At 49.0% G+C, this 26,545-nt stretch overlaps 2 protein-coding genes across 2 annotated transcripts in view; one reads left to right on the forward strand and one right to left on the reverse strand.

The window, feature by feature from the left end:
• The first annotated feature begins 6,555 nt into the window (after positions 1-6,555).
• On the forward strand, positions 6,556-19,910 carry Dele1 (DAP3 binding cell death enhancer 1). Its single transcript, XM_021214556.2, has 13 exons — positions 6,556-6,701; positions 7,397-7,511; positions 7,594-7,711; positions 9,198-9,342; positions 10,292-10,450; positions 10,665-10,753; positions 10,858-10,954; positions 13,803-13,945; positions 15,086-15,244; positions 15,328-15,420; positions 16,908-17,067; positions 18,246-18,467; positions 19,056-19,910. Exons 1-12 carry the CDS (start codon positions 6,671-6,673, stop codon positions 18,464-18,466), a joined length of 1,530 nt encoding a protein of 509 aa, XP_021070215.1. The 5' UTR covers positions 6,556-6,670; the 3' UTR covers position 18,467; positions 19,056-19,910.
• A 3,206-nt stretch (positions 19,911-23,116) lies between these two features.
• The window catches only part of Pcdh12 (protocadherin 12), a 17,718-nt gene continuing 14,289 nt past the window's right edge, over positions 23,117-26,545 (reverse strand). The window contains exon 4 of the mRNA XM_021214783.2: positions 23,117-25,244. Within this exon, the coding sequence (XP_021070442.1) occupies positions 24,835-25,244 (410 nt within the window). The 3' untranslated portion in view covers positions 23,117-24,834. The remainder of the gene's footprint in view (positions 25,245-26,545) is intronic.

Genomic DNA, 26,545 nt, shown 5'->3' on the forward strand with positions numbered 1-26,545 from the left:
CCGGACCGGAGGGTAGGGAGCATGAAGTAGAGGCCTGCTGCTTTTGATATAACCCTTTAGTACTATTTGACTTTTTCACTAGAGTAGAAACTCTCTTAACGACCTTCTTTGGCCTCTTCCACATTGCCTTCTCAGTGGTAATGAGAAGATAATTTCAATGTCATCTATCTTTTGATCTGAGGTCAGTGGCATGCTCTCTGCCTCTTGCCAGCAGGCTCTCCCTCAGCACGCTTCACACCCAAATATAAACTGTCTGGCCACCTGACCAACCCGGGTCCAGATTCCTACCAGACAGCAGGGTTCCTGCAAAATGTTCTTTTAAAATTAAACAAAGCAAAACATTTGTAAGAAGGAGTTTGCATTAAAAAAAAAAAAAATCCCGAGAGTAAAAAGGAAAAAAGAATTGCTATCAATGTTGAGGTAATGACTTAGCCTTCGGTGACAAATGTGAGGTTGCTGGCTGAGAAGGGACAAGGTAACAATGGGGACTCAATAGCTCTTTCCTGGATCCAATCTAGCTCTCTATACCACACAGACACTACACACCACACTCCCTAGTCTTTTCGAGATAGGGTCTCATGCATCCTAGGCTGACCTCCAATTCGTTCTGTATCCAGGCTGACTTTGCATTTCTGATCCTCCTGACTCCCTAACGGTGGAATTCCAGGCATATGCCACCATGCCTTGTTTGTGGAGTAATTGAGTACAAGAACTTGCATTCTAGGCAAGTACTCTTCCATTGAGCTACAATCCCTTAGCCTCAGCTCTATCTCTAGCCCCTCACTCAGCTTTGAAAGAAGTCAACCCATGGAGACTGAAGAGATGGTTTAGTAGGTCAAAGTTGCCGTGCGAACACGAAGACCTGAGTTTAAATCCCCAGCACCCGTGAAAAAAGTTGTGCATGGCTGAGTGGTAGTGGCATCCACCTTTACTCCCAGCACTCTTAGATCTAAGTTCGAGGGCAGCCTGGTATATAGAGCAAATTCCTGGTCAGCAAAAGCTGCGCAAAGAAACCCTATCCTGAAACAACAACAGCAAAAAGCTGTGCCCGGCTGTGCATACAAGTAACAATTCCAACGTGGGGGTGGAGGCAGAGGCAAGCAGGTCCTAGGAGCTTGCTGGTCAGAAAGCCTACAAAAATGGAAAGCTTCGAGTTTAGTAAAAGATCCTGTCTTAAAGGAATTAAGGTAGAGAGAGAGATAAAGGAAGACAATGTCCTTTTGGATGCATGTGTCTAGGTGTGAACGTGTTCACACACACTCACATGCACACACACAGAAAGTGGAGGAGAAAGAAGAGTAGGAGCAGAAGGAGGAGTTGTTGTCACTGTCATCCTATATGGGGCTTCTGCACAGCCTCTACTGTAGAATCTGCTGGTCTCCAAAGGACATTTTCCCACATTCATAGCCTGGTGGCCACCCTTCTATGCTAATTTGGGGCTGGCCCTCTAACTTGCTTTAACCCAACAGTGTGTGCAGGCTCCAGGCCTAGTTTTTGAGACACCCGGCAGTTCTCCTTGTGTACCCTCTGAGCCACGATGTAAGAAGTTCAGTTGCCTAGACAGAGAGGCCAAGTGCGGTCAAGAGACCCTGCGACCACAAGCAGAAGACGCCCAGCCTTTCTGTAGCCCCAGTGGTCTTCATATGACTCTGCTTCCAGATGGCATCTAACTACAGCCTCATGAGAGATTCCAAGTAAGACCAGCAGTATCATCCAGCCAAGCCCCATCAATTTACAGAACTAGAGGAAAATAACGACTGTTTTAAGCCATAAAAAAATCTGGAGTATTTGTTGTGCTGCAATAAATAAGTAAAATGCCATTCTGTATTTTAATTGCCTGTTGGCTTTGCTTGCACTGCTACGTTGTTTCCTCAGTGAGGGTAGGGGCCGTATCCTTCTCCTTTAATAAATTATCTCTGTTCTTGAGAATTTCATACATATATACAATGCAATGTGATCATGTTCACTTGTACACACTGCCCACTTCCCTCTCCAGCATCCCCTGTATCTTCTTAGCACATCTCCTTTTCAATTTCAAGTCTTATTTTTCCTTTGATAGCAGAGTTAAATTAACACTGCCCATATGTGCACGGATGTGGGTCGTCCCCTGCAGCCTGCTCGGGATGGCCCACAGGCAACCACATCCTCAAAAGAACAATGCCCCTCTCCCAGCAGCTATCAGCTGCCAATAGTTCTTCAAATAAGGGGTGGGGTCTGGAGAGTGCCTCTCTCAACTCTATCAGAATTTTAGCTGGCTTGCTCTTGAGCAGGTAACCACAGATGCTCTGAGCTCATGGATGTGATAGCCATGTCATGTCCTGAAGACAGCGTTTCATTGCATCCCTCCCATCCTTTGGCTCTTTCTTACATTCTTCCTGCCTCCTCTTCTGACATCTTCTCTAAGCCTCAGGGTTTGGAAGGCAATCATGTAGGGTTGAGCCCTCAGTCACTTCTCAGCACTTTGACCAGTTATACGTCTCTTCATTGACTACTGCCCACGATAAAACAAGCTGCTTTGATCTGCTTTGCTGTTGGGACTGGGTCTCCTAGCCTTCCTATAATTCATCATAGACTAGGTTGCTCTCAAACTCATAACAATCCTCCTACCTCAGTCTCCCAGCCTCCAGAGTGCTGGGTCATAGGCGGGTGCCACCATAGCAGGCCACATGCATTTTTTTTTTTCAAGTTGTTAAATACTCTGGGCATTCTTTAGCACTGAATAAACTCTCATAAACTTGATTAGTACAAATTAAAAATGTCTACAAAAATAAAGGCAACAACAAATGTCTACAATAGTCCCTGTTGTGGGAACAGAATGGCTCATATACACATCACGAGAAGTGATTTACTTGGTACCTAGACAATAGGTTCTTAATGACAACAGCTGGTCTTTGAAGGACTGAATCAACTTGATTTTGGGCCATGATCCAAAAACAGAGTGAGGACAGCAGAAGAAAGTGGCTGGGGGCCGAGGGTAAAGTCAGAGTCGCTCCAACAGTGTTGCAGTGGGTTGCACTGAGCAAGTGAATGGATGTGAGGATTCCCGAGACCTCCACACAACTCACATCAAGTAGTCTCTTGATGTCCCCAAGATTCTGGGAGGAAAATGTTCCTTCCTTGCCCCTGGAGCATGGGAAACCCATCAGTAACACATGCTCGAAAATACAACAATTTCCCCTCTCCCAGCAGACAACATCTGCTGACAGTTCCTCAAATAAGGGGTGGGGTCTGGAGAGCGCTTCTCTGAGCTATTTCAGAATTTTAGTTGGCTTGCTCTTGGGCAGGTAACCACAGCTTTTGAGTTCATGAATGTGATAGCCATGTCATGTCCTGAAGCCTACTAGACGATGTCTTACTAATTATGTCTGGCCTTGAACTCTCTTCAGTTGACCAAGTATTAGGATTACCTGTGTGTGCCACCACCCCTGGACATGACACCATTTTGTAAATGGGGGCAGATACATTATTCTCCCTCTCAGATCCCTTCAACTAACTTCATACAGGCTGGAGTCTATATGAAAGTTTGTAGAATGAACACATTTTTTGCTCAAATCAGTAATTCCACGATTAGGGTCTAGTTCTGGCTGTGTGTGGCTAAGAGATGCTGTGTAAATATTTTGTGGGCTGATGTGTGGGTTAAGTCCCGTGTGGGACATAAAATGGGAAGATGCCACCCCTGCCCTGAGGGAGAGAACGGGGAGACTACACTTACACAGATGAGATAATTAACTAACAGGACAACATATAATTACTGCTAAACTGTGTAGTAAAAATTAAGTGCTACAGGGATTGGGGAAAGCAGAGAAGTGAGGCTCCAGCAGTTGGGGAGTCTTCATTGCAGATCTGAGATCTGGCTGAGCCTTGCGGAAGGGAGCCAACTAGAGACAAGCGGAGAGGAAGAAGAACACAGAAGTCCCAGGAGAACAGAGCCAAGCCAGCACACTTGTGGGTTTATTTCAGGCAGCACATGGCCTACGAAAGGTGTCCCAATTCCCCAAGTAAGAACATTTCCGAATAGTTCCCCACATTCACATTCCTGGACTCTCATTGGGTTTCCTCTGCTCGAAATGCCTTTCCCCTTCTCCCGGTAAGTTTGTGTTTAAAGGCCCAACTCAAAGGCAAACCACACGCCCGAATCCTTCCACGATACATTCTCCCCACCTCCACCGCTCAGGCTTCTACTGAAATACTGTTTACAGTTCCCTGCCCACCCCTTCCACTACTATAATTAATACTAATTTATATTTCTTGAGCACTTTCTATCCCAGGACTTATGTAGACATTTATGTTGTTTTCACTCTGGAGGCCGCAGAAGGTATTGTTTTTCCCTACATTTCAGATAACAGGCTTAGTGTGTGTGCTTAAGACCCCTGCAACAGTAACAATGCTAGGAAATCAGAAAGCTGGTATCTGTGGGACTAGAGCACTTTCGCTTTTCCTCAGTGCTGCAGACTGACCTTGATCCTGTGAAGGACCGACCTTGGCCCTGTGAAGGACCGACCTTGACCCTGTGAAGGACCGATCTTGGCCCTGTGATGGACCGACCTTGGCCCTGTGATGGACTCTGACCCTGTGAAGAAGTGACCTTGACCTTGTGAAGGCCTGACCTTGACCCCATGAAGGACCAACCTTGACCCTGTGACCGACCTTGGCCCTGTGATGGACTGACTTTGACCCTGTGAAGGAGTGACCTTGACCCTGTGAAGGAGTGACCTTGACCCTGTGAAGGACCAACCTTGACCCTGTGAAGGACCAACCTTAACCCTGTGAAGGACCAACCTTGACCCTGTGAAGGACCGACCTTGGCCCTGTGAAGGACTGACCTTGGCCCTGTGAAGGACCGACCTTGACCCTGTGAAGGACCGACCTTGGCCCTGTGAAGGACCGACCTTGACCCTGTGAAGGACCAACCTTGACCCTGTGAAGGACTGACCTTGGCCCCGTGAAGGACTGACCTTGGCCCTGTGAAGAACTGGCCTGGCCTCTGACACTGAGCTATAACTTCAGCCCTACAACACAGTTCTTTGTTTTCTGAGACAGAATCTTACTATAAAGCTCAGGATTGCCTGGACTCATTATGCCTTGAATCTGAGCTCCTATCTCAGCCTCCCCACTCTTGGAACTGAAACTATAAGGCTGTGTGTGTCAGATTCCATTCCTTGAGACAGGATCTCATGTAGCCCAGGCTGGCCTAGATCTATATAGCTGAGGACAACCTTGAACTAATGCTCCTGCCTCCATGTCTAAAGCCTTATGTCACCACACCCTACTTTAGTCTAATCTTAACATACCGGAGCCATTTTCAGAGACCACAAATGTTCTTTATCAATCTGTCTTCTCTTAGCCTAGAACGGTGGCTGACATATGGCTTGAGAGCGTTTCACAGATAAACACAACTTTCACACCACATGCCTGGGTCTCAGACTAGGTACACCCAGTACTCCTTTATTCAGACACTTCCACCCACCTAAAAGTTACACACTCCGGGGGAAGGAGAGAGGAAGTCTGAATACCTTACGGTTTTTGTTTTTGTTTTTTTTTTCCCCATAGGACTCCAGAGTGCTGAAGGTGGGACCGGTTTATGAAAACCACCATTGGCTGAAACTGAACTCTCAGCTCAGAATGACCAGGGCCTGTGAATCCTCGGGTATTTTGAAAGGAGCAGCCTCTCAAAGGCCTCAGCCCGTGGGGGCAGGAACAAGGGTACTCCAGCTGACCCTAGCCTTGCACAGAGGCCCAGGCATCAGAAAGTCAACTGTAAAGAGGGCCAGGGAAATAGCGCTACACTGTTACCTGCTACACTGTTACCCTCAACAGCCCAAGTTCTAATTTCAGGGACTTTGACTCAGGCCAAACCAGGAAGCCTGGTTTAGAGTATTAAAAAGAATTTCAGGACTAGCCACTGTGAAGAAGAGCTGGAGGTTTTATTGAAGATAACTTAAACATAGGCATACACAGGAGGTGCAGAAGGTGCACAGAGAAACAAAAGCAATACATACCAACGTGTAAATACGGACTCCTCGAGAGCTGGTTAACTTACATCGCAAAAGGTTGCTAAGAACCACTCCACTTCTCTCTGTTAAGTGAACTTATAGGGTGGTTCGTAGGATGGAATCACAATGTGATCAAGTAAAACCAGGCGCCACAAGGGGCTGAGTACACGTCCTTCACCTGAAAACGGATTTCTGGTGAGATTCTTAATGAAACAACTGTGGCTGCGAAGCGGGATGGGGAGAAGGCCTTAACTGTTAACTGCGCTGGAATTCTCGTCCGGCCGCTAGTGAGGATTTCCTCTGCCTACAGCCTAAACGAGGAGAGAATAAACCGGGCCAGGGCTAGAACCTGGCGGCAAAACGTGCTCTGGGTACTTCGGTCCCCCAATCAGCCACCATTCGGATCCGCGCACCCTCGCGGCTCCTGCAATGGCGACAGAGGATGACACCTTGGCCCTGGCGCCGCTTCAAGTTTGTAGCTCTCACCTCGCCAGCGCCAAGCCCGCCCCATCCGATGGCCACTTCCTTCCTAGAGCGTCATCCTTCCGGCAGAGCTCCTTGCTGATTGGCTGGCTGGGGACTCGGCCGCTGGGGACTGCGCAGCGGCCACTCTGGTCCCTGTCCCGTCCTTTGGGCCTCGATCCCTCGGCTGCAGGCTCTATGGTGCTGGCCACGACATGTGGCGCCTGACAGGGATCCTGGGGCGAGGTAGGGGCCGTCCGCAAGGCGAGGCCCTGCAGGCGATGGACTCATACCCGCAGTGCGCCGCGACCCGCGGGAAGGCCGCCATAGCGGCAGTGGGTGGGCTTAGATCTGTGGAGGGCGGGACATAGGGAGCGAGGCTCCATTCAGGCGACCGGAGCCGTTGGGATTTGAAACGTGGTAGGGACAAAGTGGGAAGAAGGTGGAACTTAGATCCAAGGAGATGGGTGGGGCTCTAAAAGGGAGGAGTCAGTGAAAGAAAGCCAATGGAAAGAGGAGGAATTTAGAGACACGTGCTCAGTAGAGTGAGACTGTATATGGTTCTAGGACATAAGAAGCTACTCCAGGAAAAAATTTTCAAAATAAACATGCTACATCTTTAAGGGTCTTGCTTTATTGGTTCTGGGGTGCTGTTACCCTGAAATCCTCCAACACACTAAAGATTTCTGTCTGTACCCTTGTTTAAGAACTACTTCAAAGGGCTAGAGGGGCAGGCTCTGTGGTAGAGGGCTTGTCTAGAATGGTGAAAGTCTTTGCTTTCATCTCGTCTTGGCTTTCATCTCCAGCAAACATACTGCACAGACAATGTCAGTGATTCCGGGGGCTCTCAGGATAAGGCTTCCTCAAAGACGGAGGGAAGGTTGTGAATGCCCTCTTTACTTCGACCCCTCCCTGATGGTGACTGTCCCTTGTCCCCACAGTTCTTCCCCGCCTGCTGGGACCTGGCTTCCGAGGGGTAACACCCAAACCCACCAGTTCAGATGGGCCTCAGACAACCTCCACTACCCTGCCACTCCCTAGGCTCAGCTTTGACAGGTAAGAGACTGACATTCTGTCACATGTTGCCTCCTGTTCCCAATGTGTACAGAACTTAATAGTCTCTAATTGCACCATCTAGATCAGGCTCCCACGGTTCAAAGAGGAGCAGGGACCCAAAGTGCTGTGGATGGAAAGATGCCTTCCACTGGATGTCTGCTCATGTCTCCCCAAACACTCTGCGGGACGCCATCTCATGGGTAAGGCTTCCCCAGGCCTGTCCTGTACCTTCAGCATAGAACATAGTGAGCTTGCATGGGAGCGCATCCTAGTCTAGAGACAAGGCTAACATGTATTCATATGGTGAGGCCTGTGGCCCCGAGCACGTTCATGGAGACATTGCCACTCCTCTAGCCTCTGCCATGCGTTTATTCTTCTCCATTTGACAGACGTTTATTTAACACTTCTGAGTAGAGTAGAGAACAAGGAAAATAATAATTCTTACCTTTATGGAGGTTAGCACAAGGGATAAGAAATATCTGATAGATAGCATGACTTACCAACCTGAACTGTAATGCGTACATTATCTTGTTTAATATTTACAGAAATCTTGCAAGGGAGATTTAACCTTCATTCCATACACAAGGACACTCAGGCTTTGGAACGTTAGCAATATACCTTAGGTCACATGGCTCTTAAGTGGTAGAACCAGGCACATTCAAGCTGTACCACGTAGTCAGCGAGTATATCTTGTAGAATCACCTGATTCAGAGTCTGATGCATAATAGCTGTTCAGTAAATATTTGCTGAACTTGGTCTTTAAGGTTGGGGATGTATCACAAACATTAAGTCTCGTGCTGGGTGGTAGTAGTGAATGGCTTTAATCCCAGCACTCAGGAGGCAGAGACAGATGGATCTCTTGAGTTTGAAGCCAGCCTGGTCTACAGAGTAGGTGCCAAGATAGCCAGAATTACACAGAGAACCCCTGTCTCGAAAAACAAAAGGAAAAAACAAACATTAGGTCTCATTAGGGCATTCTGGGAGCTGAGGACAAACCCAAGGCCTTGTGCTTGCTAGGCAAGTGCCCTGCCGCGGAGCTAAGTCCCCAACCCCAAGAGCTTCTGTCTCATTTGCTATGGTGCAGAGTTCCTGTAGCAACGAAGAAGTATTGGGGTATCTCCAGCCCAGCACAGGAGGATGGGGCGAGCAAGCAGCCCTTGGGATAGGAGCTAACCCAGTTGTGCACAGGAAGATGGGGCGAGCAAGCAGCCCTTGGAATAGGAGCTAGCCCAGCTTTTCTGTATCACCTTTTCAAGCTTGCACTTGTACACGTATGCTCTTTGTGGCTTTGTTGGGTGCTCTTACTTGTCCCTGGATTTTAGGCTAAGCTTCTGCTTACCACAGCATCTCTGTGCCTGCCTAGACCCTTTTGTTCTGTCGCTTGCTGGCACATGCATTCAGCATGCATTTCTTTTAGGCGCCTACTTTCACATAACACTGCCCTGGGCTCCAGGGATCCCAGAATGTGCATGGTCCATGGACTCTACCTCTGTCTTGCTTATAGACTAAACAGGAGTGACAGACCCTAAGTGAGTAATTGAGAAGGACTTCAGAACACCAAAGACCAGGCTCAAGTGCTGTGAAAGAACATGGTGTGGCGCTGCCCCTGTTAGTCAGGAAAGACTACTGGGCAAATGATGAATGGCCAGTGGGGGCTGTGTTCCTGATGGACTGCTTTCTTTCCAGGGCACTCTGGCGGTGCTGGCCTTGCACCTGGCGAGGCAGATCCACTTCCACGCCCCTCTGGTAGCAGGACCTCAGCCAGCTGAACGCTCTTGGCACAGTCCCCTGTACCACTTCCTCTCCTCTTCCTGGTGGCACCCACACTCCTGTGAGTTCTCAGTCCTCATGAGGCAACTGGGGCAGGCTGGGAGTTTCTCTGGGCCAGGAAGTATCTCTGGCTACACCTCAGGAAGAGGGCCATCAGTGGCTGCTTGCATTTCCTATCTAAAGTCAGAGGAAGAGAAGTGAGGAAGTGCTGTCCACACTGGGTGTGGGCCATGCCGCCCCTAAGTGTTCCTCAGTGTCCTTCTGTCACCTCCCAGAGAGGAAGCCCCAAGACCTAGGCTGCTTTAGACCCTGGGTGTGGCTTCCTGCCCAATCCTCAACTAGTTAGGTTCATTCCCAAGGTCACGCTCAGCAGTAACTGCATCTACTGAGTATGTATTTTGGTTGTGTTCAGAAAGCCTATAGCCCATGATTGAGGCTCTGGAGTTGGATTGTGAGAGTTCAAGTCCCACAACTACTATTTACTAACTGCTTTTGTGTTCCTGAAGAAATCAGTTTTAATCTCCCTATGCTTCAGTTTCTTCATCTGTAAAATGGAATAATAATAAGTGATACTATAGGGATTCTTTGGCAAGATGAAATGAGTTACTATGTGTCAAGGACTTAGCACTGTGCCTCGCAATCGTTAGCACTGTGCCTCACAATCGCATACATACACTCACACTTGGTTGTTGTTGCCCTGTATAGCAGACTGTCCCTGTTAGCATTAAGCAGGGTCGGATGATAGGTTGTGATGGTGAATGAGATAGGTACTCCCTACCACTGCAAGAATTCAAGTGATTTATGCTCAGGACAGGACGCCAGCATAAATACAGCTCCCTATAGAGGAAGGCCAGCCAAAGTGGAAAAGGACAAGAGGGAGTGAAGTGTCTTAGGAGTTTTCACAATTCTTCCTCTGGCCTCCCAGATCTCAGAGGGACTGACTGGCATGTGTCCCCTGCTCCCCCAGAACTGATCCCTTTCTCAGGTGACTTCTTGCTGACTCTCTCTAGCACTTCGGAGGCATGTTCTTCCCAGGCCTGACCACCCAGCTCCCAGGAACACTGGCTTCAGGGAACCAAGGCTGGGCCCGGAAGAACCCTCGGCTCGGTCCCAGTGCCTTCCTTCAGATAGCTCCCTGAGACCTGACCTTCTGAATCTACCTGAAGAAGGTACAACCTCACCTAATATCTTCAGGGGCAGGGGCTGGCAGATGGACCTTTGTTGCTCTCTATGTCCGGGTAACCAGTTGTCATTCCTGTGAGTCCTCTTGCTTTCCGGGGTGGCTGAGAGTTACTGGACATAGACAGGGCAGACTGGGAGAGAGATGGGAGATGTCACACCCTTCCCTATCTGACCACCCGGGTGTTGGCCTTTCCCTTGCAGAGCCCAGTGACTTTGACTTCCTGCATGCTAGCAGGGACTTCACATCCCAGGCCAAGGCAGCCGAGGCCCGCCCCGCTGGAGGAAAAAATGTATGGTCTAGGTTTGGCACCCTGGATGCCCACTCCACCCTTGGGGCGGCAGGTGGAGATCCAGGTGAACCATACCCTGATGCCGCTTTCTCTTTCTCCTCCAGGAACAAGACACGGCCAAGGCTCCTCCTCTGGAGGAGGCTGTGACTTCCATTCAGCAACTCTTTCAGCTCAGTGTAGCCATCACTTTCAACTTCCTGGGTACCTGGTTCCCTGCCTCAAGGAAGGGGGATGAGGATCGGAAAGGGTGGGTGGGATGCAGTCAGAGTAGAGAGTGGTTTAAACGAGAGGTTTATCGTCTCTTGGGTAGGTAGTCCAAATGGTGGCATGGTGGTTCAGTGGGGTCAGGGACCCCCTCCTTGTTCATAAAGATTCAGCCAATCTAAAACTAGCTCTGTCTTGAGTTCTGTCTTAGTCACTCTAGCATCTGCTCTCCTGTACATCAGCCTGGGCAGCTGGGAGGGAGGACACAGTAAGCTAGAGGGCCACTCCTTTTCTTTAAGGGCATGACCTTGAAGTCGCCCTTTATGGAGGTTTATAAGCCACAAGGTCGACTTATCGGCCATCTGTTACAGAGGAGGCTGAGAAATGTCTTCAGTCAGATGGCCGTGTGCTTCCTTGAAGATTCTGTTCTGTGTAGGCCGTAGAAAATAATTTTAGAGGACACCCAGCATTCTCTGCCGTGCTTAGAGAAGAGTAGGCTCCTGCAGTTCGCAGCAGGTCCCAAGTGCATCATGGGAACAAACCCTTATTAAATCTAGGAACTGCACATGACTCAGCAGTTTGTCCGAGGTCTCTGGTAACTTGGCTCCTCCTGTCTCTAGCCATCTAAGGTGAAGCCCCGAATTCCCAGCAGGACCTGATGGGGGTCTAGTTGTTGATGGGGGAGAGGGTGGGGCTCTTGTAGAGACTATTTACTGCATGTACAGCATTTGCTAGGGATAGGTCCTAGAGATGTGGTGGTTCTTTACTCTCACGGTGTTTACATGTGAGTCGAAGGATAATAAACAGTAAACTGGACAGGTATAGTGGTGTGCAACTTCAATTTCAACACACTGGAGGCAGAGACAAAGCAGATCTTTTCAATTTGAGGCTAGCCTGGTCTACACAGTATTTTCCAGGACAGACAGGGCTGCAGAGTCAGACTCTGGGTCAAAAAAGAAAAGCAGTAATCTGGCAAATAAAAAGAATCTCAGATGATAAATGTTTTGAAGATATTGAACAAGGGGATGTTTTAGTAACTTGGGCAAGGAACGACTTTTCATGTAGAAGTATGCCGGGAGACCCTGAGCTTCAGCCTGGCTGACAAAGGCAAGCTACGTTTGTTCCCCATCTGGAGAATGCTTTCCAGCAAAGGGAAAACTGAGAGCGAAGGCCCTGAGGCAGCCTTGAGTTTTACTTGTTAAGGGATAAAAGGGAGGTGGGTGCAGCTGGAACTTAGCGAACACAGAAAGGATAGACAGATGACGACGTCAGAGAAGCAGGCAGGAGCCACATCACATAAGGTTTTCTGAGCCCAGGAAGAGAATAGGGATTGTAAGTGAGCCAGGAAGCCACTGAAGCATGAAGAAGGATGGAGGGTCATGTGATCTCTTGTGGCTGTTTACAGAGCAGCATGGATTGACTCCGGCCAGAAGGGAAATGGGAGACCAGGCAGGAAGACGTGCTGAGCACTAAGCAAGATGTGATGAGGACTTAGCCATGGCCAGAGGAAGCAGAGACCAGGGGAGTAGGAAAATCCGGTTACTGGTGAACAGGGTCTCTCCTGCCTCTCGTGTCTCCTTCCCAAGGACATGGAATCCGTGAACTCTGGCCAGGGAAATGACTGTAACTCGGCTTGCTGAAGGAATGTGGCTTTTTGTGATTTGGAGGGGCAGGCTCTCCTCAGAACCCTCATGCCGTTCCTCCATTCATTTATTCATTTATTCAGCAAGTGCTGAGCCCCATGGCAGCACAAAGGCAGCACAAGCTATAATCATATTTTGCATTTATGTAGAATTTTCATCCCATGCGAAATTACTTCTCCGGTCTTGTTCTGCCCGCCTCGAGGATTTTACAGTATAACTGAGGAATCGGGGCTTATTCTTTTGTAACAGCTGCATCCGCAGACAAAGGTTTGGTATATTGGGAAAGTGCTAAAAAGAGTTTAAACCCCGAGTGTGGTCTGAAGGTTCTAGAACAGAAACGATGGGAGGCCTGGCAACAGACTCAGGACATAGGGGTTCAGGCAGGACTTGGTTTGAGCAAAGATAAAACCTGCCAAAGTTGAGTCTTGACCTTTTCCTTAACGCCTGGGCAAAGCAAAGAGCCCTGGCTTTGGGGTTTGCATGTCAGTCAGGCGTTGGGCCATCTTCTGCTAAGGCTCCTCATTACCCCATAAGACTAGCTAAGCAGGATCACCTGTGGGGTTCCAGTGCACCGTGGAACCCCTCTTTGGCTAACATAAGCTCAGGGGGACAGGAATCAGGGATGCTCCTAAGACCCAGGGGCCAGCACTGATAGTGTTTCAAGGTCGCTGCTGTCAGAATTCCTTAGGGGTTCTTTTCTCTCGGTGAGAATCTTGTCACCCTGATTAAGATTCAAACCCCTCAAGCCGGGCGTGGTGGTGCACACCTTTAATCCCAACACTTGGGAGGCAGAGGCAGGTGGATTTCTGAGTTCAAGGCCAGCCTGGTCTACAAAGTGAGTTCCAGGACAGCCAGGACTACACAGAGAAACCCTGTCTCNAAAAAAAAAAAAAAAAAAAAAAAAAAGATTCACACCCCTGACTAAGTCTTATTGGTAGGGACCAGCACAGTGATTGATGGACAGCCCTGGGGAGGTGGGAGGGGTTATTCCCAAAAGGCGCCAGAACTATTGGCCAGATAAGCAAGCAGAGCCACCAATCTCTGGCACCAAGTCCCTGACCCAGTGAACCAATTGGAAAAGTAAGTGTTGCACACTTGAAGAAAAGAGGGATTCTGGGAGGAGATGAGCAGCCGCGAGGGTGTGGTTGAGGATATAGAAGGTCTCAGTGGTAACTGTGTTTGTGCTCTGTGCTTTCCTACAGGGACAGAGAACATAAAGACAGGGGACTATGCGACAGCCTTCTCTTACTTCCAGAAAGCCGCAGACCGTGGCTACAGCAAAGCACAGTACAATGTGGGTTTGTGTCTCGAGCATGGCAGAGGCACCCCCAGGGACCTCAGCAAGGTACCATTTCATCCCCAGACTCAGAGAGCTCAAAAACTGAACAGTAAGCAGAAGGGGATCATAGTTCCAGTTCTCTGCCTGACTCTGGCTCTGTTGGAGCCCAGCTGTGATTCCAAAGGAAGATATTCCTAACGCACAGAAACGTACTCAGAACTCAGAGGGTGCAGACATTTTGCCTTCCCAGAGCCTAGATTTGTGCCCTGATGAAGAAATTAATTTTAAGACAGAAAAATAGGTATGCAAGGATGTCATATGTAAAATATTTTGTTGAGCTGTATGTGAAAGGAAGGGGAAGAATCAGCTTAATGTTGGTCTGTGGGACCATAGTAATGATAGATCTAAATAGACAGGCAAAGACATCCCAAGTGTACTGTCAGGTCTCTTTCACTGTACAAGTGTGTACTCATACATAAACAAACAAACTGCAGAGATGGCTCAGCAGTTAAGCCGACTAGCTGCTCTTTCAGAAGACCCCTGTTCAATTCCCAGCACCCACATGGTGGCTCACAACCATCTGTAACCCCAATTCCAGGAGATCTGATGTCCTCTTCGGCCTTCACAGACACCATACAAATATGGTACACACACATACATGCAGGAAGAACACCCATGCACACAAAATAAAAACAATTTTATATATATGCAGTATATAGAGACATGTACACAATCATACTTGTATAATTTTATACATAGTGTACAATGTGTGTAGCTTATCCGTGGGAAAAATCTTGGAAACCTATACACTAAAATTTTAATTAAAGAATATTTTAATTGACCATGGTAACACATACCTATAATTCCATCATTCTGGAGGCTGAGGCAGGAGGATTTCCACACATTTGAGGCCAGTCTGAGCTCTACAGATAGTAACAGATCTGCTGATAAAGAACTCTTGATATAGAACTCTGTATCAAGACCTCCTCTCGAAAAGACCACAGATCAGAGGCACCATCAAAAGTCCTAGTGTTCTGCAGGAGGCAGGATATACTGCGGTTTTACTTTCGTCTTCCGGATTTCTGTTTTTAAATTTTGACTTACCAGCATTTACCTGACATAACGATTATGTATTTATTTGAATGATTTTTAAAATTTCAAAGAGGCAAGTTATCTGCAATCTGGTTATCTCTCCCGTTGCCCCAGGCTATCCTCTTTTACCACCTGGCTGCCATCCAGGGCCATAACCTGGCTCAGTACCGCTATGCCAGGTGCCTGTTGCAAAATCCAGGCTCTTTGTCAGACCCTGAGCGAGAGAGGGCGGTCTCTCTGCTGAAGCAGGCTGCAGACTCTGGCTTGACAGAGGTGAGTGCCTCTGGTGGAATCTATCTCAGTGCGGTGTCAGAGCCTCAAAGTGACTGAGATGCCTTGTCATTCCTCCCCAACAGGCCCAAGCTTTCCTTGGGGTGCTCTTTACTAAGGAACCACACCTGGATGAACACAGAGCGGTAAAATACCTCTGGCTGGCGGCCAACAATGGGGTACGTGTGAGGTCTCTGGTCTGTGCATTCTGGGGATCAAGTCTGATAAGAAAAGGGATTTGGAAACTGGTTCTGAGCTCTGAGCTTATGATATGTTTTCTAGGAGCCTTTGGGCTGGTTCAATAATCCTATCAATAATGCCATGGTTTCCACTGCTCCACTGTGCAACCTCGGACAGGGCCACTGGGGTGCTGAGGTTAAAGGTGGGGAGACTGTTCAGCTGAGGTGGGAGTACTTGCTCTCCTTTGACGTGTGGCCCTGCGGCACTCCTCTCTACCAGCCACCGGGCCTGCTGTTGCACTCGCACCACACATCCAGGCATCCATCACTTCTTGATTCAAACCTGCTTCATCACCTTTAAAACAAGCATAAAATGCCCACCTTAACCGTCTGCTGTCTGCCACTTTACAGGGCTGGTGGGAGTATCAGACCAAGGTGACAGGCATGAGAGAGTTGCCTAGAAGCTGTGTCCGTGACCAGCTGTCATGGTGGGGAAGTCAGAGACAAAGGGAGAGAGGGCTACCTTGTTGTCTGACCTGGGTGTTGGCATTCAGGTGTCATTACCCAGTTTGTTCCACAGGGCGTTGGATCCATGGGATGTTGATGAAGAATGCCAGGGGAATGACACTCAGTTTTCAGAAGCACTAACAGTTGTTTTGGTGTAGACAATCTCGGAGCTTTTTAACCCCTGGGAAATGCCAAGGTGATCTGTGGTTCGTAGCATTCCTGCACTGGATTGGATCGGTATGCGTGTTCAGTGGTCTAGAAGGCTCAGGAGTCGGATTGGAGCAGGCAGCATGCGCAGCGTCATTTCTCTGCACAGGGCACCACTGCTTCTCTTTGTTAAATATGATAAGAACTCTCTAGTAAGGGTCGAGAGCTCAGTGTTGTGCGTAGCCAGAAGGGAATCTGATGCTCGTGGCACTGACCTAGGCTTTTTTTTCATACAGTGACAACCTAAGCAGGCAGCGCTTCTGTTACCTCAGTCCAAAGGTGAAGAAACTTAGGGACCTAGGTTGAAGCCCGGAAGGCTAGCCAGGCTCCTAATGCCTACTTGTTCTGTCTCGAAGAGAAGCGTCATGTCAGTGAAGAGAGAGAGTCAGAGCCACAGGCCAGGGGCACAGCCTCAGTGACATGCTTGTGTTGTGGTTTCTGTTTTACAGTCTTCTCAGGCTAAGTCAGGGAGTCAGCCCTGGCTTTGGGAAACCTCCCTGCAGACTGGCGCGCTGGTCACTTTTCATTTAGAGCTGAACCATTCTGCAGTCTTTCTCATCCAGTCCCTACAAGAGCCCTCACGCTGCCGGGGTAGACTCTCCCTGGGCAGAGGAACCTAACTCCTTCAGCAAGCACCGGGCCTCTAGTGTTTCATGGTCAAAGAGCTTGGAATGTGTCAGGCTGCATGGATGATGGCCCAGCACGCCTGCCTGACTCCACCTCGCTCCTGGCTGAGCATTCCACTTCTTCAGTTTGTCTGTCTTCTCCTTTAGGACTCTCAGAGCAGATTCCACCTGGGAATTTGCTATGAGAAGGGCCTTGGTGTACAGAGGAATCTGGGAGAGGCTGTGAAGTGCTACCAGCAGTCAGCAGCTATGGGGAATGAACCCGCCCAGGAGAGACTTCAGACCCTCTTTCACGTGGAAGCAGCAGGTAATACAAACCAAGGCCTGGTTCCTCCTGAGCTTAGTGTCCTGCGACAAAAGAGGGCGGTAACCCCAGATCTCCTTGTTGTCCTGGCCCTAGCAGGAGTTAGAAGGCCAGCTTTCAGAGTGATGTAAATGGGTGTTTTCACCTCTGCTGACACTGAACTAGAACTCCGTGCCTTTGAGCCTTAGTTTCTTCTCTAACAATCTGAGGAACAGTAGAACTTAACTCCTTAGCTTGTTGCAAGCACTAAATCTCAAGGGAAATAAAGGGCTCAGCACACCAGTCGTGGTGGTACATGCCAGGAGTCACACTAGGGATGGTGAAGCATATATTCCCAGTCAGCTTGGGTAGCAGCGAGAAACTGCCTTAGTAAAACAGTCACAGCAGAGTACAGCACACGGTAAGTGTTCAATAAACCAATAAATGATGGTTGCTGTCATGACTTTTTAGGAGAACCAATGTCTTGAGCTGACCACGCTACCTCTCTAGGGCAATGACAGCCCCACTCACTTCTGAGGTACTGGGGCTGGGCCCCATTAGAAATTCCAGGGAAGGGGGCTGGAGAGATGACTCAGAGGTTAAGAGCACTGACTGCTCTTCCAGAGATCCTGAGTTCAATTCCCAGCAACTACATGGGGGCTCATAACCATCTATAATGTGATCTGGTGCCCTCTTCTGGCCTGCAGGCATACACGCAGGCAGAAAGCTGCATAAATAAGTCTTAGAAAAAAGAAAAGAAATTCCAGGGGAGTCAGGTCCTTTAAGAAGACCCTGCCCGCCTTTAGTCCCAGCACTNGGGANGCAGAGGCAGGCNGATTTCTGAGTTCGAGGCCAGCCTGGTCTACAGAGTAAGTTCCAGAACAGCCAGGGCTACACAGAGAAACCCTGTCTCCGGAAAAAAAAAAAAAAAAAAAAAAAAAAAAAAAAGAAGAAGAAGAAGACCCTGCCCTACAGGCAAGGTGGGTTACATCTTTAATCCCCGGACTAGGGACAAAGTTTGGCGCATCTCTGAGTTTGAGGCCAGTATAGTCTACACAGTGAGTTCCAGGACAGGCAGCATTATGTAGAGACCCTGCTGCAATCTAACAAATCGACAAAGCCCACTCCACCCAACTACCCACCCACCCCCCATCTGAGGACTGATGATTGAGCATTGCTGTCTCCTCTTTTTGTTGCCTCAGGGCCCAGCCACCTGGCCACGACAGGACTGAAGTCTTTCTCTAGCCCCTCCCTCTGTAGCCTGAACACCCTGTTTGCTGGTGCCTCAGGCCTCCCTCATGCCTCAAGCACTGGGAACCTCGGCCTCCTCTGCAGAAGTGGCCATCTTGGAGCCAGCCATGGTGCCCCGAGCAGGGCTATACCATCCTTGGAAAGGAGTCTCGTAAGACTGGGTTTCGGCTAAGGTGAGATTGAATGCAGCCCTGGCTGTGCCTGAGGGGCGAGGAAGAGGATGATTGGAGGTTGGGTGGCAGAGGCTGGCTGTTAGTGTAGCCTAGGGTAGCAATTCCAACTGGTGCTCAGGCACCTGCCTATTTCAAGTGCATGGCTAATCGGTGACTTTGGCTTTTTCTCCACTTGAGCCTTGGGCCTCTTTCCACACCAACCTCAAATGCAGCCAAAATATTCATTCAGTAACCCCAGGACCCCCAGTTTGTCACCTTCACCTTTGTTTTTGAGCAAATAGCTAACCTCTGTTCTTGTGCCTCCATGTCCTCACCTTAGACCATACCATAGTTTGCCAACAGCCCTGGGTGTGTGCATGCCCCTGATAGCTTACATGATGGCGTGTAATCAAGATGCTTAGTGACACATTTAATATATAATGGCAAAGGTATGGAGATGTTTCCATGAGTAGCTGAAGCTTGGGAAGTCCTGGTAGTGCCAGTCTTCTCGCCTTGTTCTACCCCCAATGGGCTCACGGTCACTTTCATCTTTGATGTAGAAGAGAGGGGTTGCCTGATGCTGGCTTGTGTCTGCTTGACGTTTTTCAGACCTCCTCCTTAAAGATGAAGCCTGAGAGTTCTCAGAGATATCACAATTTGAGTCCCGAAGAAGAGGCCAGTTAGCTACTTACCCTCCCAGGAACCACCAGCACCTCCCCGGCACCATAAGGAAGAGGAACGTGTGTAAAGACCCAGGCTTTGACTGTGTCACCAGGAAGCAGTGACTGGATGTTTACCACGTCTCCTCTGTTGTAGACTGAGGGCTCCTGCCTTAAAGGATTGAGATGCAACCATTTCACTGTAGAAAGAACTGTCCTCCTTGCTTAGGTTCCTGAAGACAGACTGGTGCCCACAGTTCCATGACCTGAAGAATCACCAGGCCGCTGGGCATGGTGAGACATACCCAATCCCAGCATTCGGAAGGCAGAGAGGCAGGCAGATGTCTATGAGTTCGAGGCCAGCCTTGGCTACCAAGTGAGTTCCAGGACATTCAAGGCTTGTTATACAGAGAAACCACCACCACTACCACCACCCAAAACAGAAGAAGAAGAGGAGGAGGATGAAGAAGAGGAGTCACTAGGTCAAGATGAGTATCAAAGCTGACATTATGACTCCAGCCAAGACTTCAGGTCTACCAGTTCACACTGCAATGTTATTTGAAAACATTATCATCATCCTGCAGATCAGTGGAGATTAGGCACCTGGAGTCTTACAGCCAGAGAGTGGAGACCATGAGTCCTTTTTGGGAAAGGTCAGGTAGGGATATACAAGTGTTTAATAAAACAGATGGTGGATTATCTCTCGGTCTTGCCCTTGAGTGTGTTGGAGAGAGCCAGGGAGATGGGCAGGGGGAAGCTGGGCCGAGGCTCCATCCTCATCTCTAAACTCTCCATTAACCAATTTAAAGGGTCTTAAAAGCTCTCCAAGAGAGAGACTTAGACAAAAATGACTTCAGAGTCAACACTAATGACTCCAATTACTGAATTTGTGAATAGCTGCTCCCCAGCTTCTGGAAATTAGCCCAAGTTCAATAGCAGAAATGTGGCTGTGGGTGAGGGCCAGCCCTCCCCTACCCCCACATCTTGTGTGAGATCTTGACCACAGTGTTCTAGCTCCTTCTTGTGTGAGATCTTGACCACAGTGTTCTAGCTCCTTCTTTCCCGAGGGCCCCAGTGCCTCCCCTGCTCCCTGCTCCCTGCTCCCTGCTCCCTTCTCAGAGTTGCTGTATACACTGTCCCCACCTCCACTGGATACCTTACATGCTGCCTTCCTCAAACCATGCTCCTTAAACATGGGCACCTGGTCACGTCCCAACACTCAGAGCAGCGTCCCTGCAAGGTGAAGGCTCCATGTTCAGAGTTTAAAGCCCTGTAATACACTAACCTCCATGGCAAAAATAAATAATAAATAGAGAGGGTTTTGTGGTCAGATGAGTTTGGGAAGCATGGCCCTCTACGTACTCTTTTTATAGACTCAGTACACATCGGCATAGGCAGTTCCAAGAAGCCCAGCATTAAGATGGAGGTTCTTCACTGAGGCAGCGGAGGCTTCCTGGGAGCCCTGAGAACTGTCAACACCAGCATTCCCAGGAGTCTCACTAAGCCAAATGAGGTCATTCGGGTCCCCTGGGCTCTGCTTGCTTCCCAACTGTGCTGTCAGACAGTGGATCAGGGTATCTGCAGTGATGGGGCAGTAAGACTCTCCCTCCCCGCAGTCCCTGCTGGACTAAACATAATAGGGGTACCCAAGTTGGGGTGGGGTAGTGCTCACCTCTCCAGCCTCAGAAAAAAGAATCTCTGTCTGGGGAGAGGGCAGGATAGAAGCCATAAGAGATGATGTTGGGGCACAATCCCATGGCTAAACAGTCCTTGCAGTCTCAGTATAGCCCCAGGGGACAGGCTTCACCATTGAAATTCTATTACTGACTCATCAGTACCCTGAGAGAAAATTGTGAGAGGATGACAGGGTGATGGCCCCACAGCAGGGCCAGTTTGGCTCGGGTGCAGGGGCATGCAAGGTTCAAGGCCTAGCTGTGGAACCAGTTCATTAGCCATGAAATCTCTGAGCAAAGCTCTTCTGATGCTCTGTTCAGGAAGCCATGATGCTGTGGTGGGAACGTGACCATCAGACCATCATTGCTGATATAGTGCAGGGCACTTAGTAGGTGCTTAGCAAATGCTTAGTCAACAAATGGTGATTTTATGCACCCCATCTACCCTGTGCCCAGCAACAAGCCCACACATAGTAAGTGCTTTAAATAATTGTTCTGTGGAGGGAGGGAGGGAGGGAGGGTGGGAGGGATGGTTGGTTATGCCTTTCTCCTATGATTAGAAATTTCCAAGAAAAACAAAATAGCTAAGTGTAGTGTCTTATGTCTGTAATCTTAGCACACAAGAGGCTGAGGCAGGAGGATTGCCTTGAGTTCAAGGCCTACAATGAGAAACTCTGACTCAAACAAATTTACTGAGTGATGTTTATACGTGCCCTCATAATATACAGCGTTCTTGGGAGGAGCCAGAAAACGCTGACCTACTTGGCAGGTAAATATGGTGTGGCAGGTTGATCCTGTGCTGTCTCCCTCCTCCCCCATCCTGTCTTTTTTTGGGAATTCGGTTCTCTCCAGAGTCCCAAGGGTAGCACTGCCATCTCATTCTTGTTCCAGCCAGAGGAGAGGTAGGGTCAGTGAGCTGCCAAGCTGAAGTTGGGTGACAGACGGGAAGTCTGCCTGTCAATTTGAGCTGCCCCCGGGCTGAGTGAACACCGCGTCACACTCTTGGTGCCTGAGAACGACTGACTATTGATTAAAAAAAAAAAAATGTCCCTCTGTGCTTTCCAAATTAAGACGACATTTAACTGAGTGCTTGCTGGCTCGCCTGCTCTGTCTGTCTCCCAGAAGACAGAGCCCATCTTGGTGGAAACTTGTTTCAAGAATGTCCAAAGCCTCCGCTTTGACATCTTGGCTGATGTCAAGAAATTTCTGTAACCTTCCTGTTCAGCACACCCAGTTCTGTCACCATCTGTACCGCCTCACTCGGAGCCTATCACGGGGGAAAAGTGCTGGTGTCAGCGTGCTGGGAAGGGATGCGAGATGCAGGGTACAGCACCAGTCCTCACCTCACACCCCTACTCTGACAAAACAGCATTGCCCGGGACTTCTCTGGGTTCTGCAGGGAAGGCTGAAAGCGGACTCCGAGGGTGCCGTGGTCCTTAATCCTAGAGCAGTCAGAGTCCATGTTGAAAATCTGATGACAGCACTGTGCACTGTTCCAGCCCAAAGGAAACCACATCCCATCCCAGCTCCGCATGCAGTTTAGCTGTTCATAGATTCCGAGGCCCAAACATCCTCAGTTAAGACCCTGTGATGGAAGCCAGGAAGCTCACACATCCGATAACATCACTCAGGATGCTGAGGGAGAATTGCCAAGTGTTCAAGTCTATGGCTATCCTGCTATGTTCCAAGTTAGCCTAGGTTACACCTACCCATCCCCACCCTGCTAAAAATAATAAAAATTAAAATGTAAAGTAGCCAGACATGATGGTACATGCCCTTAATCCCTGCATTCAGCAGTCAGAGGCAAGCAGACCTTGGTGAGATCAAGCCCGGGTTGTTCTACCAGGCCAACCTGGGCTACACAGTGAGACCCTGGTTTTTTTGTTTTTTGTTTTCTACTGTCTATTGGTTTTTTTGGTTTGTGGGTGGTTTTTGGAAACAGCGTTTCTCTGTGTAGCTGTGGCTGTCTGTAGGAGGGTGGCTCCAACTCACAAAGGTCCACCTACCTCTGCCATGTGTGTGTGTCTGTGTGTCTGTGTGTCTGTGTGTTTGTGTGTCTATGTTAAAGAAAAGCACCACCACTGCCTGGTAACACCCTGTTTTAAAAAAAAACAAAACAGGGCTGAGAGAGATGGCTCAGCAGTTAAGAGCACTGACTGTTCTTCCAGAGATCCTGAGTTCAATTCCTAGCCACCACATGGTGGTTTACAACCCCCTGTAATGGGATCTGATACCCTCTTCTGGTGTGTCTGAAGACAGCTACAGTGTACTCATACACATAAAATAAATAATCTTTTTTAAAAAAGAAAAGAAAAGAAAACCCTGAAGCACCTGTTTACCCATTTATTCAATCATGTATCTACTCAACAGGTATTTCAAGTGTCATCTGTGCCAGGCACCTGGCTAGGTAAGATAGAGCTCCTGCTTGCTTGGTTCTCATGGCCTCTCTCAGTGGCCTGGAACCCAACAGCTCTGTGAACCAGCTTGACAATCACAGGTCTTATACGATGACTCTGACCGGAATGAGGTGACAGAGACCGAGACCTTGCCTCTGAAATGCTTAATTTCTCCAGGTCTCATACTCCTCATCTGTAAGTTGGAATAACATCACTGCATTCCAATGTGTATGACTGTCACCAGCCCGAGGTGGGACCACGGCTGGCCTGTCTACGGATGAGAGTCAAGAGCCCTGAGCTCCCGAAGATGACAAGTGAGGCAGACAATATCTTCTGCCTCTGGTGTCCAGGAGAGCCCCCACCCCACCCCATCTCATACTATCCTAAGCCAGCTGTGGCTGCTTGGAAATTTCCAAGGACAAAAGAGCCTTGGGAAAATATTAGCTCTTTCTTCACTCTTCCCACCCCTGAAAAGCTGGCTGCTGTCAGTATGGATTTTCTAGTTCTAGTTCACACACCATCCTCTGGGGCCTCAATTCACAGATCCAAGCCTGCAGATAGAGAAAGACTTCCCCAGATGGGGTGTCAGGTAAGAAGGGCTGCTCCCTGGAAAAGGAAGGAACTAGGACTGGGCGAATGCGAGCTCCTTTTACCCTGTGCTTGTAAGAGTGAACTAATTCGGAACCGAGTGCCTTCTATCTGCAAGTTTTCATCTCAGGGACTTTTCCTTTTCCGTTCCTTTGTTTGCAATCCAGTGCCATGGATGATGGCGTGAGCTTTGGCATTTGGCCAGCCTGAACACAAATCTTGAGTCTGCCTCTACTCCCTGCTCAACCTTGGGGAAGACCCTCAATGTTCTCAAGCTTCATTCCTGTGAAATGGGTATGCAAATACGACCGACCTAGCACTGGGAAGGGCTGGGGTGGGGGTTGGGGAATCAAATTAAAGCCTAGTGCCTGGCTCATATAAATATTCTATTTACAGTCTTGCTTTCCTAACATCCTGATTTTCTAGCTGAGACACATACTGTTGGATAGCATAGTGGAATGGGGTCAAGGACACACATGTCCATAGTCTGCGTACCTGTCACTGTGAACCAGTGTGACCCACACCTGTCATGACCCAACAAGAGTTTCATGCCAGGAATTCGATGACAACCAGCCCTCACTCTGGGATTCTGTCCTCCCTTGTGTGGCATGCAAACAGAGTGAGCTGCAGTTTTCCCTTTATTAGTAGGTCAGAAGGCATTGCCTGGCTCCCCCAAGAACCCACCCTCGGCCTTCAGTGTCCAGTGAGGCCATCCCTCTGTTTAGGATACTAACTACACTCTGTGGTATCTGTTCCTCCTGAGGGCCACCTCTGCATGTGTTTTACTGCAAACTCCTAGGAGAGAAACAAGCTGTCCCTGTTGTCCATAAAGCTCAGCCACCCAGACCATTACAAGGTCTGCCCTAGTCAGTTGCTTGGTAGTCCTGGGCTCCTGCTTCCTCTGTGAAGAACAGCATAGCATCAGTTGCCCTAAAGTTAGGGATATCTCTGGCCAATGAATTCCACAAATTTTAAAAACCAGCTTATTCCCTGAGATCCTCAAGACCCGAGTGCCCTAACATTTCTCAGGGCACCCAGGTCCTGGATCCAGACACATCCCAACCAAACATGTTCATAGGTTCCTGCCACAGCCAAGTCTGCTCTCAGCTGCCTTCTTTCTACCCATCTGTGCTTCTGAAACCGAGGCCCCGCTGGTGGCTAGGTCTAGACTGAGGGTCCTCCCGCACACCGAGAGCCTCCGCAAAGCCGCGGACGCAGCTTCCACTGGTACTATGTGCTGCCCCAACAACATCTCCAGCAGAGAGCTCATCTCCGAGACGAAAGTGCTGGCCAGGCGCGTGCCTGTTGGGCTCAGCTCCGGTCCCGGTCCGACTGTCTTGCCGAATGTCTGGAAGGTTCTCGGTTCCTCTGACGCTGCAGCATCAGGGGAAGACAAGTTGTCTCGGTAATTGGTAGTGAGGGGCAATGACAATCTTGCCATCCAGGCTGGGTCAGGGGGACTCAGCTTGTCCAGGGCTAGACCTACAGAGGAAGGAGGGACACGGTGAGGAACAGATGCACAGAAGGGCAGGGAATCCAGGCAGGGTGGGGCTGGAAGCAGAACAAGAGCAGTGGACAAAGAAGGAAAGGGAAATGGTGGGGGACACACTACGGTGAGAGGGTGACGGGAAGGAAGAGGCCCTGACAGGCAAGCTCCCTGGGCAGGAAAGCTGCTGACCAAAGCAGCCGGAAGAGCTTCGTGGGAAGTCGCGTGAGGACTGATAGAATTAGCCTGTTTCAACCTGGCATGGAGGAACACCTATGGTATCTCAGCACCAGGGAAACTGAGGTGAGAGAGTCACATAAAATTTGAGGACAGGCTCATCTGTGCTTCAAGTTCCAGGCCAGCCAAGGCTGCATAATGAGTCCCTACCTCAAAAACAAACAAACAAACCAGAAGGAAATAATAATGACCACCTATGAAATTGCATAATTATCTCATTTTACCTACTCAGACCCTTGAGGTCAAGAGTCTTCTCTCCATTTTAAGGGATCCTCAAAGAAGTCCTGTCTAATAAGTAACCAAACTGGGTTGGACCTAGGTCTGGTGACTTTGAAGCCCCTGGTAGTCCCCAACCCTACCCACTCTCTGGAAAGCATGCCCTTCTTGGGTGATCCTGGGGTCCACCTCTGGAATTCCCAGGGCTGCTAGGGCCTGCTTTGTCACCACCTGTCCCTGAGCACCTCCCCCTCACACTGTTACTTTTCCAAAGGCAGGAAATCCTGGTCTAGTGTATAGCTGAAAAGGGGCTGCCCGCCTGAGAATGGTCCTGAGAAGGGGACGGGGCAGCGGCAGCAACAGTGACTGCCTGGTGTTTGATGCTTAAGAAAGAAAAACTGTCTCCTAGATTCTCATGCCACACCACACTTCTTTTCTCATTTCCCCAACAGAAAATCCTGTCTCCTGGGCATATACCCAAAAGATGCTCCAGCATATAACAAGGACATGTGCTCCACTCTGTTCATAGCAGCCTTATTTATAATAGCCAGAAGCTGGAAAGAACCCAGATGTCCTTCAACAAAGGAATGGATACAGAAAATGCAGTACATTTACACAATGGAGTACTACTCATTTATTAAAAACAATGAATTCATGAAATTCTTAGGCAAATGGGTGGAACTAGAAAATATCATCCTAAGTGAGGTAACCCAATCACAAAAGAACACACATGGTATGCACTCACTGATAAGTGGATATTAGCCCAAAAGCTCAGAATACCCAAGATACAATTCACAGACCACATGACACTCAAGAATAGGGAAGAGTAGGGGCTGGTGAGATG

This window comes from Mus pahari, chromosome 15 (assembly GCF_900095145.1).
Source record: "Mus pahari chromosome 15, PAHARI_EIJ_v1.1, whole genome shotgun sequence".
Lineage (NCBI taxonomy): Eukaryota > Metazoa > Chordata > Mammalia > Rodentia > Muridae > Mus > Mus pahari.

Excerpts from the sequence above, each read along its gene's own strand:
- Dele1 (XM_021214556.2), top strand. The coding sequence starts at position 6,671 with ATGTGGCGCCTGACAGGGATCCTGGGGCGAG. Across the intron at positions 6,702-7,396 it reads GACAGGGATCCTGGGGCGAG|TTCTTCCCCGCCTGCTGGGA; the intron begins GTAGGGGCCGTC and ends TTGTCCCCACAG. Across the intron at positions 7,712-9,197 it reads TGCGGGACGCCATCTCATGG|GGCACTCTGGCGGTGCTGGC; the intron begins GTAAGGCTTCCC and ends CTTTCTTTCCAG.